Source organism: Humulus lupulus, chromosome 1, assembly GCF_963169125.1.
Source record: "Humulus lupulus chromosome 1, drHumLupu1.1, whole genome shotgun sequence".
In the NCBI taxonomy this organism is placed as follows: Eukaryota; Viridiplantae; Streptophyta; class Magnoliopsida; order Rosales; family Cannabaceae; genus Humulus; species Humulus lupulus.
The window spans coordinates 39,553,152-39,567,380 of record NC_084793.1 but is presented as its reverse complement, the minus strand read 5'-3'; the positions used below and the strand labels follow the sequence as shown (position 1 = coordinate 39,567,380).

The window sequence follows — 14,229 nt, the reverse complement described above, 5'->3', positions numbered from 1 at the left end:
TATCACAGAATAATATAGTCCATAAAATATGTGCATAACAAATTCAATTTATTTATTTATTTATTTATTTATTTCTTAAAACAATGTCTACTACATATGCTTTCAGGGCACAATTCCCAACACCCTAGCGGCCTATTATAATACCATGTGGTCTCCTGTCAGGGCCTGGAGCTGGAAAGGCATCAGGAGCCATCCTTTTCTGATCAATGGAGCCTTCGCCCCTACCTGAACCCATAAATGGAGGTCCCACCCTCCTAGTATCTCTCCTGGCTACATTCTCGTGCCAGATTTTGTTTTCTGCACTCTCACTTGTGAGCGCCTTTTCAACAACCTGTGCATAGGTAGTCACTCTCGGTAGAGCGGTAATGCGAACATCCCAGACTATCATAGGTTGTAGCCCCTAGAGAAATCTCTCCCTTCTGGTCCCATCAATGGGCACCAGTTCCCCGGCAAACTTTGCTAATCTATCAAATTTCAGGGCATATTCAGTCACTGATGAGTTGCCCTCTCAGTAACCTTTTCTTCTACCTTACCCTCTTTCTCACAATCCATTTTCGGTTGAAGACCAGACTTCCCAATTGACTTTTCCAACTCCTTACCACTCCTTAAGGAGATCGCATTGCAGTGCTCCTTAGGATTTACCTCAGTATTACTTGGAAAATTTCCTTGAGATCTGATTTGTAACAAATTTTCCAATTGACCCACTTGCATTTCGAGATTTCTGATGGATGACCGAGTTTCAGTCATAAACAGAGCTTGGGGGTTGGTCAAGGTCAATAGTGCAGCTTGTAACTCATTTGCCTTCTCCTCAAGAATTGGTGGCGCTAGAGGTTGAGGCATGATTTGCTGAGATTGAGGTTGGAATTGAGGTTGCTGACCCTGATTATTTCTCCATGAAAAATTAGGGTGATTTCTCCACCCTGGATTAAATGAATTGGAGAAAGGATTGTTGGCTTGCCTATTAAAATTACCCATCATGCTGACTTGCTCCAAAAGGATGGTGTTATTGAACTTTGTTGTCATACACTGCTCAAATTGGTGAGGACCACCACAAATTTCACACCCTATCTGTAACCGAATGGCATTGGCTGATATTGTATTCTGTTGCAATTGCTTAGTCAATGTCGCAACTTGAGCAGTCAAAGCAGTGATTGCATCTAATTCATGTACACCGACTACCTTTTTGTTTCTCTCCCCTTCAGCCGGCCATTGATAATTATTCATGGCCATTTCCTCCAATAGCTCATATGATTCAATAGCGTTTTTACTCATAAAATCTCCACCTGCTACAACATCTATTATTGTGCGTGTAGTACCACACAATCTGTTGTAAAAATTGTGGACTAACATCCACTTTTCTATCCCATGATGAGGACATTTTCTCAGCAACTCCTTGAACCTTTCCCACACATCATACAAGGATTCTCCATCATTCTGAAGGAAATTGTTTATCTCACCCCTTAATCTTGCAACTTTAGCTGGAGGAAAGAACTTAGCAAGTAATTTCTGAGCTAGCTCTTCCCATGTGTTGATAGAACTGGATTAAAGGGAGTTCAACCAACTTTTGGCCCTATCTCGTAGCAAGAATGGGAATAACCTTAGGCGAATGGCGTCATCACTTACCCCCATTGTATTTGAAAGTATCGCATAGCTCTAGAAAATTAGCTAAGTGCATATTAGGATCTTCGCTAGGGAGTCTGCCAAATTGCATTGTGGACTGGACCATTTGGAGGATCGTTGGCTTTATTTCAAAATTATTGGCAGTAACAGTTGGTGCCCTTATGCATGTTTGTATTTCTGTGACGGTAGGAAGTACATAATCTTTAAGTGTACGTGCACCTTGGCCTTGACCCTAAGCGGAAGCGACATTATTAACATTAGCACTAGCAGTAGCAGCATTTTATCACCCATATTGTTCTCTACTTTCTTTGTTCTTCGGTTCCGCTTGCAAGTTCTCTCTATCTCTGGATTTATAGGAACTAAATTTTCAGCTCTTCTTATACTGCGAATATAATAATGGTGCCTGAAATAGAGATCACAAAGCGCACACAAAGCAAATTAGAACAACTAATCACGTAAAAAACCAAATTAGAAATAAAATTAATTGTTTTGATACTGATACTATTTCAGTCTCCGGCAACGGCACCAAAAACTTGTTGCGAAATTTAAGCTACACAAGTATATGTAATCACAATGTAGTAATATTCGGTAAATCTGATTATCGTCCCACGGAGACTGAATTATCAATTACCAATAATTAATTTCTAATCTCTATTTGGTTTACAAAAAGTTGATTATTTTTTTTAGAATTTAAAATAACATAAACATAAACAAAAATAACAAAAGTTTAACACTAAAATTAAAGAAACAAAAGATAATTAATTCAATAAATAGTGAATTAGAGAATTTAATCTCCTCTTCAATCCACTCTACTATTTCATTAATGCTAGATTTCACAGTCACTTTTCTTAGTAAGATAGCAAGTTTACAAAAGCATGTTATATTCAGATTAAGATATATAAAATTCGACCAAGATATGAATTTTCTATATATCTATGATGAACTCACATATAAGAAGCATTAAGATCAAAAACTAAAAAAACTACATAAATTATATTGATACTCTCGTTCAATATTGAAATCTTTGACTCAAACTCATATGGATTATGTAAAAGATGGTCAATCAATCACATATAATAAACACAAATTGAAAGGATCTTAAAGAAGAAGAAAGAAATATATACTTTGCATTAAATCATAGTAAAGTTTCAAGAGATTCAATTAAAAACCCTAAGAATAAAATTAGTTCATTAACATGGCAAAAAAAAACCATAATACTAGAGTTTAACATAAAGAAAAATAAAGAAGAAGAAAAAGAACTGTAGATTCAATCTATGAGATTGCTCCCTAAGTGTTATCCTTACCTCCTCTGATGAAAAACCAGACTCAAAATCGCACTAAATCCTCCTTTATAAAAAAAACCTAATGACTTTTTATGAAAAGACTTTTTTACCCCACTCAAAATGCTTGTTTTCAACGTTCGTATGGACAATAGCATAGGGGCGCTTGGAAAATCACAAAAACATGCTCTCTGGAACTCTTAAGTGCAGGGGCACTTCACTGTGGTGCAAGAGCGCTTCCTTGTGGCGCAGGAGCACTATTTCACACTTCCTGGAACTGGGCTCTCTGACTTCGATAGCGCATGGGCACTATATATTAGCGTTGGGGCGCTAATTGTACAGAATAAAAATAAAACTCGTTTCGAACAGCCTGCAGCGTCAGCTCATCGTATTTTAATCATAACTACCTCAATATAACTCCAAATTATTCAAAAATTTATGAAAAGCTAAGAGAAATATATACAACTTCGATTTCCAAAAGTGTTTCCAGAAAGTGAAGAAATCATGGTCAAAATGCAGCTTAAAGTTTCAGACTTGCGTTACAGAGCATAAACTACACGTGTTGAGCATCTTCAATGTAGTATTTTCCACACATAATGTCTTGAAACTTCACAATAAACACTAAATCCATCTTATTCATTATATTTAACATGCTTCTTCTCATTTCACTCCATATTATGTACTTGACCATTAAAACTCAAAACAAGAAGTAATCAAGCGTAAATATGCACAAAATAATCCTAAGTAACTAAAAAAATAGCCTAAAACAATCTCTAAAACAAACCTAAAATGAACCTAATAGGTGGCCACTTTGGAGCTTCAAGGACAGGGGCAAAGGTATTACAATGCGGATTTTATTGGACTACTTTGTTTAAAGATGCTAATACTTTTGTTAAATCTTGTGATTGTTGTCAACATATTGGAAACATATCGAGGAGAAATGAAATGCCTTTAAATGCTATCTAGAAGTAAAACTATTTGATGTGTGGGACTTCATGGGACCTTTTTCGTCCTCCTACAATAATAAGTACATTTTTCTAGTTTTGGACTATGTGTCTAAATGGGTAGAAGCAGCAAAAACTCCTACCAATGACAGTAAGGTTGTTCTCAATTTTCTCCACAGACACATACTATTTGGTTTGGAACTCCCCGAGCTACTCTAAGTAATGAAGGGAGTCATTTTTGTAACAACCTTTTTGATGCTCTACTTGCTCAGTATGGAGTAAGGCATAAAATCGCTTTAGCTTATCATCCACAATCTAATGGCCAAGCAGAAGTGTCTAACAGAAAAGTGAAGAGTATCCTTGAAAAAATAGTTAATAGCTCAAGAAAAGATTGGTCTAAAAAGCTTGATGATGCATTATGGGCATATAGAACGGCATTCAAGACTCCAATTGGCATGTCTCTTTATCAGCTAGTTTTTGGAAAGGCATGTCATTTACTAGTGGAGTTAAAGCACAGAGCATATTGGGAAATGAGGCAATTGAATATGGATTTGAAAATATTTGGACAAAATAGGCTCACGAAAATAAATGAACTTGATGAATGGCAGAATGATGCGTATGAGAATGCAAAAATTTACAAGGAGCGTACCAAGGCTTGGCATGATAAGAACCTTATTCGTAAAGAGTTTCAACCCAGGCAACAAGTGCTATTATTCAATTCAAGATTTAAATTATTCCCATGCAAGCTTAAATCAAGATGGTCAGGACCGTACACAGTAATAAAGTTGTTTCTTTATAGATCGGTGGAATTGCAAGGCAAAAGTAACGAAACATTCAAAGTGAATGGTTAGCGAGTGAAGCCATACTTGGGTGGTCACATCGATCAAGCTAAGTACATCATCCTTTTGAAGACCATCTGAAGAGGAATTAAGCATTTTTATGTGGTTTTTGAATTTTTTAGAATTATGGACTTTAGGTTGTAATTTTTAAACCGCGGAAATCGTGAAAACTTATAAAAAAAAAAATTACGCATGCTATTTTGAGCCGCGGCTCCTGGAGGAATCGCCGCGGCCCTACCAGGATAGAGAGTAAAGCACCCATTTTGAGCCGCAGTGCCCCCTTATTAGCTCGCGGCCGTCGAGAAGTAAAAGGCCCCAAGGATTTTTGGAGAGACCCAGGCGTTGCAATGCCACAGGACAGAGTCAAAGTGCACCTACCCAGAAATTGAACCCAATGTTTTGACACAGGCCGAAGTGCATGGGTATAGGCGCCTTAGCGCTATGTTGATATCAGCCTAAAAATACCCATTTTTCTCATTTTTTTCCTCACTCTCTCATTTTCTCCGACCAAACGCTCTCCCATTCTTCCATTTTATCCTGTAAAACCTGCAAATATACCCACAAAATTCCCTCCAATCTTCATTTAAACCTTCTTCCCACCCTTTTCCATCAACATCTTATCCAATCCCACCTTAAAAACCTATTTTCCCCAATTCTAAGCCCTAAATTCGAAACTTGACAAATTTTGGAGGGATCACTGCGATTTTTTGGGGGATTGACGACATTGGGAGTAAATTTCAAATATTCTTGTATTGGGTAACAACTTTTCTATCTTACTCTTTGAATTTTGGTGTGTTGAGGGGTTTTTGTTGTTTATTGGGTGAGTAAGGTTGTAGGTTGGACTTTTGGGTGTTATAGTTGATTTAAGTGTGGGGGGAAAGGAATTGTGATTTTTTATTGGTGATTTTGAGAGAATTTTGTGTTGTTTGTTATTTGGGAAAAGAGAAAACATTAAGGGGAGGTGCCGCCCAATTTTTTTTAAGGAGTTTAAAGTATTGAGATTGATATGGGTCCAAAGAGAGCAATAGGAGGTGCCTCATCTTCTAGGGGGTCAGCTAGTTTTGATCGAACAAGGTTTGTCAATAAAGATGCTCAAGAGCGGCATGAGCGGCTGATTACTAGGAATTTGGTACCGGAGGGAGGGATGGACTACCAAAATTCACCCTATGAGGATGCCAGTTATGAGCCAATTCGCTTAATTTTACAAGATATGGGTTGGGAACTGTAATGCCCCAAAATCCCTAATGCAGTTTAATAGTTGGATTAGTAGGTCGGAAGGGTCATAATTATTTTATTATGCCATTAAACTATTATATGCATGTTTATGTGAATTATATTATAATATTATGTTAAATGCATGCAAGTGGGTCCACATTTCATCACAGGGGTATTCTGATAATTCGGTCTGTTGAGGGTGTAATTGTATATTTATATGCATGTTGGTGGTCTATTGTTGATGCCACATTATAATGTGGATTTGTTCGAGCTATTCAGCATGAGACGATCTTTGAGTGCAAATTAGCGGTTTAGTCATAACGGGATTAAGTTTGGGGCTCGGGGTGAGTCTTGGGTGATTTTAATGATTAGAGTGTTGACGGGAATTAAAGGGTAACGGAATATGAATTATTGGTATTTGAGAATATCAAGAATAATGGGAACTGGAGGGTGTTAATTATGATTAACAAAATAGGTGGAAAAGGATAGTTTTACTCTTGGGAGTCTTTAGAAACCTTTAAATGACCTAGGGGAAAAAAGGTCATTTCACCTTAAGATTTATATAAGCCATTGAAGGTTGTGGAAGGTTAGCAAAAACAGAGTACCAAATCATTCCTCCCGTACATCTTTTCTTCCCCTTTTTCTTTTGGATTTTTGGAGCTTTTCTTGAGGATTCAAGCTAGGGAAGTGGATCTTGAGGGCTTAGGATTGTGTTCCACCATTAAATAGGATCCTAATCTAAGCTTGAGGTAAGTTTCTAGCCATTAAAACTCTAGCTTTGCCCTGTTTTTTTTTTTGGTTTTCAGCTTGGTTTTCTAGATTGGTTGAAGGGAATTGATGTGAGTTTTTGGCTAGGGTTACTTGGGTTGTGATGCCTAGGACATGTGTAGATAGTTTTTGGGTTCAATTGGGACTTAAAATGAGGTTTGGAAGCTTTTGGTTCAGATTGGAAATAGTGGAGTCGAAGGGGGAAAGTTTCAGGGTGTTTCTGTTTGGGTGTAGCGCTATAGCGCCCACTAGGGGACGCTACAGCGCTACTCTAGGGGTGGTTCATGCTGACTTGAGCGCTGGGGCGCTAGTGGGGTAGCGCTACCCTGCTCCTTCAGATTTTGGTTTTAGTCATTTTTAAGGGTTTTTGGCTCAGGGTTTCAATCCTTAAGGCTCGGGATCAAATATACTCATCGTTTGGGTACAATTCGAGGTCCTGGGAGTGAGGTTTAGGTCAATACCCTATTATTGTTGATTTTCATTAATGGAAGTTATAATTGGTTATGGCTAGGTAATCACTAAGGAATCAAAAGGTTGATCGTTCTCAAGGGTCGTTCTTTTACTAATTCTTGCTCGAACCAGAGGTAAGAAAACTGCACCCCATATGTGACATGAATGGTTATTCATGAGGCATGTTGAGTGTATCAATGTGGACTTGGATTGCATATTAAATGTTTAGAATCTTGCTTACTTGTGAATGGCACTGACTTACTAGTCAGAATCGACAATGGTGTCAGAACTAGCTGTGAAGATGTGACTTACTAGTCAAGTTCGACAGTAGTTTTGAGCACTGGTCGTATGTTACTGACCTAAGAGTCAGGAGTGGCATAAGTGTAATGAATGCAGAGCCAATGAAAGATTAGATCTAATCGACATCTACATTGAATGACTCATCATGAGTATTAATGCTAGACCGACCCCAAGTTCGATGAAAACTAAAAGCGCTTGTCTAGTTCTATGGCTAGTTACTCAAAGCCAGGGCCAAAAGTCCCAGGTGACCGTATCATCACATGGATAAGGGTACGGAACCCATAGTAGTGACTCCATGGTCACTCACTTGGTTTACATTGGTGACTCGCTCATCAGTCACATATCATGTTTAAGCTAGTGACTTGATCACTCACTTGTAAAAGGTGCAGAACCCATGTCAGTGACTTATACATATGTCACTCATCAGTTTAGGACTATAAGTCCTGGATGATTATCATGATCATCGTTTGATATTATATATATGCAGTATTGAGTTTTCTTGATAGGCTTTGGCTCATGGGTGCTATGTGGTGCAGGTAAAGGGAAAGAAAAGCTCACCTAGCCTTGAGTGGAGAGCTTAGATGGCGATGTGTACATATGCGGCCACTTGACCACCACGGCCAAGGAATTCTCAGAGGAACTAGGGAGTTTACCCTATTTTTTCCGCTTAGGTCGGCGAGTTATAAATTTCAAACTATAATGACCATTTTGGTTGTAAATAACTTGTAAACGTTTTTATGGGACTATGAACAATTTTATGTTTTAAATAAGATATATCCTTTCCTTTTAATTGGTTTTACACTTTAACCTATTAATAACACTTAGATGCACATTTATAACCAAAAAACTTGATTAGTGAGTTAAGCACAGTTCAAAGATCACAGTAACGGTTTTGGAGTAACCAGGGCATTACAGGAACCTTTGGTGACCACTTCGACAATAGCAAAGCCAAATGTGTCACTCGTCTTTGAGTTTTATGCTAATTTTCTGGAGCAGGTGAATGGAAAATGCTTTGTGAGGGGAAAACAAGTCCATGTGAGTTCTGGGACATTTAATAATTTATATGACCTTCCATCCTACCAGCCTACAGTTGATGAGTACAATGAGTTCTTGAGGAGCGAGATTAATTATGTTGAAGTGGCATAATTCATTGGTTATCCTAGGGCGCAGTTCACCTATTCTCAGGAAGTGCCGAAGCATATGTACCGTTTCCAACTCAACTGTATTGCACGTGTGTTGGTTTACTTTGTGAGCGCCAGGTTGATTCCTTCCTCACATTTTTCTAATAACTAGGGGTGAACATAAAGCTCGAAAAACCTGCAAACCCGCAAAACCCTCCCGACCTGAATTCGTAAAGCCTACAAAAATTGAAAAACTACATTTGTCTGCTCAAATTCGATCCGACCCAATTTTGATTTGGAACGGGTTCGATTTTTAATTTTACAAAATTAGATTTCTGGGTTTTAACCCAAAACCCGAGCAAGACCCGATTTGATTGTAAAAAAAAAACCTAATTCTATATATGCTATACACATCGCTCAGCCGCCTCACTCTATAACCCTACTTTATTTTAAAAAGGGTCTCTAAGTTAACCCTTTCTCACATATAGCCCAAACGCCTCATTCTATACACCAACGACCCTCCCTCCCATCTCTTCTCATCGGCGACACAGTGCATCTCTCCTCACCCTACTTATCTCTGGTAGCTGGGCTAAGTATATTATAAAGATGGTGTCGTGGGGCACAAACTCAAGGCATGTTTGAATGTTTAAAGTTTAAACCTCTGTATTTATGTTTTGTTTGCATGCATAAGTCCTTTATTTGTTTGCAGGCAGGGTTCAACTAAAAAATTATGTCTTTATATAAAAGATTCCATGAGTAAATTATTTAAATCAAATTTGGATTGGTTGCTGAAAGAATATTTGACAAATTGAAGAGTTGAAGTTACAAAGGATAATGCTTAAGATATTGGAAGGATAAGAAAAAGATTATGTTATTCTAATTTATATTTTGAAATTTTAGACTATATTGCCTTGTGTTTTATGGATTTATGGACATTTACAAGTTTTTATGGATGTATTTGGAGTATATGGACACTTCGTGATTTTATCACTTAGTATGTTCTATATATACACAGGAAGTTTTAAAAACTTTGGATGGGCTTTAGAGAAGAGAGACTTTATGAAGTTTCCATAATTTGTTTTAAAATTATGTTTTTATATATTTTGTATTATAATTTGTGTGTGAAATAAAACATGTCTAACCAAAAATAATTCAATAATCATGCTTTTGAATGTTGGCAAGTTGTTGTCAATTAACTTTTTTTTTGGTAAAAATGCATGACAAAAGTAAAAAAAACTCAAAAAATGACATTTTTGTAAAAGGTTACTCTCAAAGCCCAAACCTAAAATGCAGGCCCATTTCCACCCAAACCCGACCAAACCTGACCCGACCTGACCCGAAACCCAAAAATACCCTAAAATCATAAAATGCATCAGGTAGGTTCAGTGCCATTTTCGTGCACCCAAAACCCGATATCCCGAATCCAAAAACTCGAAAAACCCACTTGATGTGCAGCCTTAATTGCCACTGATCGCTTACTCTTGGTTTATTCTATAATGAAAGGCCTGAAGATAGATGTTGGTAGGCAAGTTCGACACAGTATTGGGTTTACTTGTCGCCTAACGACAACGGGAGGTTTAGGGCATGGTTCGTATATGATGGACCCATGTGTTACTTATGGGGTGTTGATTCACTCTACTGATGTTGTGCGGAGAGTGCAAGGTGGTATCACTGGGGCATGGTTTTTAAGTATACTCCAGCTATACCAGTGCCTGAACCTGAGGAGCAGCGTCCTAGAGTCTGTCGTCATTGTGGTGAACCTCAAGAAGCTGTTGTTGGCCAAGACAACGAAGAAACTGATGAGCCAATGCATGAGGGCCCACCTTTGGCGATTGGTGGACCTATTGACCCTTACACTCAATATACGAATGATCAGTTGAATTACATCATTCAGCAAAACAATCATATGCAGCAGTATTGGAGTAATCAAAATTCATATGAGCATGCACATGTGGACCAGTTGAATACCTTGGTCAATCAGTCGAATTTAAATGAGGATGCGCAACAATATTTTCAATACCCTCTGGAGTTCCATCCTTATCAACAATCGCCACCTCCTCCACCATATTGATGTGGTGTTTCGGTAAGTCATATTTTCTTTTTCTTTTTGTGTCACATTGGGGGCAATGTGTCAATTAAGTTTGGGGGGAGAGTGTACTTTATTTTTAGTTTGTGTTTATTTTATTTTATTTAGTTTTTTTTATTCATTTTTGTGTAAATCAAGTTATAATCTAAGTGGATGATACTATTTCCATGTGATATGAGTGATGATTTTGATTTTTGAAACTTGTTGTAAATTTGTGTGCTTAATTAGATTAATTTGACAAGTAGCTTTGATCTAAAATCATAATGTCATTTAAGCCATGATTGATATATTTCTTACCAGAGTATTATATGCATGTTAAATTGGGTAAAAGGAATATTTTAGAACTAGGATAGTTTATTGGTGGAGACGAAATTCTAAATGACACATGCTAGAAATATGATTTAGGCAATTTTGTTGGAACGTTTGAGCCTTGCAAGCTAGCCTGTATTATTTAATCCCTAGTTACCCAAGTTTGAACCTAATATGATTCTTTTTATTGTTTGACACCAATGCTAAGCCTATTTGAACCCTTGAAAATTTTCTCTTCCTTTAATTGTACCATGAGCATATGAAAAAATATTGGGGGATTGTTTTGTATGGGGTGTGCATTTGAAAGGGTTGTTAATAGAAAAAAAAAAGTTTGAGAGAGAAAAGAAAGGAAAAAATATATATTGAAAATGAACTACACTCCAATAAAAAATACAAAGAAATAAGTTTAGGGGAGTGTAGTTTTATTAGAAAAAAATTCATGTTTATGAATTTTCTCTCAAAATAAGAAAATTTTTGGGAACTTTGGGGTTTGTAAGGTTGAATAAAGAATAGTTGGTTTGGTTATGTGCTTATGGTATAATGGAACCTAGATGACTATTTTATCCACCAAAGCCTAAGCCTTTCATTATAAAATGTAAAGTCTTGTTGATTCTTGAGCATGTGTTGTTTATATTAGTGGAGATTGGTGAATTATGCTCAATCTCAAGGATCAACAAGACTTTACATCTTATAATGAAAGATTATCATATTATTTTATTTAAAAAAAGCAAACCATAAATAATGGTTTTGTTTACTTTTTCTTTTAATATGCTTATGTTATTTTTTATATATAATATTATTTATTTATTTATTTAAAATTTATGTGATAATCATAAAAACTTTATAAAAATAATTAATAATTTTTTTAAATAAATCTAATTAATCAGTCATTGCACTTGCATCTAATATATATAGCATTTTTTATATATATAATATAAAAATAGGTGTTAGCTACACAAAAAAGAAGAGAAAAAAATAAAAATAAAATGCTCTAACCCCTCTTTCTATCTCATTTTTTTAATAGTCTATATTTATTTTCTACACTTTTTTTTACAACAATACAGTCTCTAATACTTATGTAAATTTCTCTTCTTTTGTTTCACTTTTCTTCTATGCCCAATTCTCACAGCCATTTTCACTCTCAATTTTTTCTTTGAAATTTTATTATAGAAAATTTAAAAATCCTTTGATGATTCTCTAACTCAGAAGATTTTACAAATTTAATTTAATATATGTTATAACACTATTATAACAAATTTTAAAATGTATAACCAAAATTTTACCGGTTTAAAACTACTAAGGTATTATTATTCAAGAGCAGTTAGAAACAAAATTCATAAAATTTTGGTCATTCAAATAATATGTATAAATATCTACAAACATTTATAATTATGTAAAATACTTTTATATCATATGGTAATAATTTTATAACAAAAGAATAACAAGTAATCTTAAAAATAAATTCGGTAAATAAATTGCATTGGATAAATGACAAATATGTAAACTTGTATTGTACGTTTTATTTTCTTATATACCAAACAGTTTCAACTATTTTTTAAATAAACAAATTAGATCAAAATAACTATTGTTCATCTTCTTATCATAAATTTTCAAAATATATATATATATTAGATCGATAGATATGTTTTAGTTTTATTTATAAAATTTATTAATTATGTTTATTAAATTTGTATTATTGTCATATAAATTTCAAATAAATAAACAATATTATATATAAAAGAATTACATAAATATATTAAATGAAAAATTAAACAAAAACATTGTTTATGATTTTTTTAAAATATATATATAATATGATAATCTTTTTAAATATAAATGATAATTTTTTTTAATAAAACTTAAGATTATTATTATATATTATAATAATGATATTTTATAATATTTAAATTTATATTATTTTTGTATTAAATATTATTATAATAATATTATTTGAATTCATAATAATATGATTAATAAAAAATTAGGATTATATATTATTATCATAATAATATTTTATAACATTTAAATTTATATTAATACAACATTTGAATTTGAATTTATATTAATACTAAATACAAACAACGTGCAATATGTAATATGCATGTTTGCTTAATTTTATTTATATAATTTATTAATTATTTTTATTAAATTTATATTAATGTCATATAAATTTTGAAATAAAATCATTTTTTTAATTAAATAATTTGTTTATTTTTGTTTAAGTTTATGTTTGTTCTAGTTTTTGAATTTGGGAGTGACAACAAGAGATTATATATTATATGTTTAATGTAATATTAAATATTATACGTGAATTTTAAATTTATGTTTTTTAAAAAAATTAATTTGTTGCTAATTCACAGTAAATTATATTGTATGTTTAATATGATATTATTCTAATAAATGAGTTTAAGTTTAATTAGATTTTATTTAAGTTATAAAGCGTAGAATTTTATTATTTTTAAATAATTATCATTGTAAAATATCTCAAAATATCATATTTTAATTTGTTTAATTATTTATTATTTTAAAATAATTATCATTTTAAAATATCTGAAAAATATCTTATTTTAATTTGTTTAATTATTGATTATTTTTAAATAATTATTATTGTAAAAATATCTCAAAAATATCCTATTTTAATTTTTAATTATTTATTTTATTTTATTTAAATTTAAGTACTTATAAACTACCGTTAAATATAAGAATATTCTGTTAAATATAAGAATATTTCATTAAAGTTAACATTAAAAAAAATAAAAAACCGTTAAAACCAAAAAAATTTGTTATCTGCACACTTATTATATAAAAAAAGATAATTATTATATATGCAGTCATACATTAAATATAATTATATTAATGATATTTTATAATATTTAAATTTATATTAATATAATTAATAAATATTTATTTCTAGTTAGTTTTATAAGTATATTCTATTAAATATTTAAAATTTGGAGATATTAAGAATTTTTTTTGGCTAAAAATAAATATAGTAATACTCAAAACAACAAATAGGTGCAGAAGGAAGGAAATGATTCAATTATAATCCAATATCAATAAAGATTAGAAAGCATACCTTGGTAAGTGATTAAACTTTATGACAATATCTGGAGTTATTCCTCTCAAATCAAACATGAGCAATCACAACTTTATTTTATTTGCTTTTTAATAATTAATATCCATCTCTTCTCTCCCATTAAAACAAAAATTCTCAATGTTTTGGTCAATTTTTGGTAATATTAAAAATACTAATTTACGTGTCTATAGACTGTTAAAAACCATTATATTAACATGAAT

At 33.3% G+C, this 14,229-nt stretch overlaps 1 protein-coding gene and 1 non-coding gene across 2 annotated transcripts; one reads left to right on the top strand and one right to left on the bottom strand.

The window, feature by feature from the left end:
- Positions 1–489: 489 nt before the first annotated feature.
- Positions 490–1,629, bottom strand: LOC133813440 (uncharacterized). The gene is made up of 2 exons (XM_062246868.1): positions 1,598–1,629; positions 490–1,537 (listed from the first exon to the last, which is right to left on the bottom strand). Exons 1-2 carry the CDS (start codon positions 1,627–1,629, stop codon positions 490–492), a joined length of 1,080 nt encoding a protein of 359 aa, XP_062102852.1.
- Positions 1,361–1,467, top strand: LOC133813511 (small nucleolar RNA R71). Its single transcript, XR_009884520.1, has one exon. It is a non-coding gene; the product is annotated as a small nucleolar RNA R71 (small nucleolar RNA).
- Positions 1,630–14,229: the final 12,600 nt, after the last annotated feature.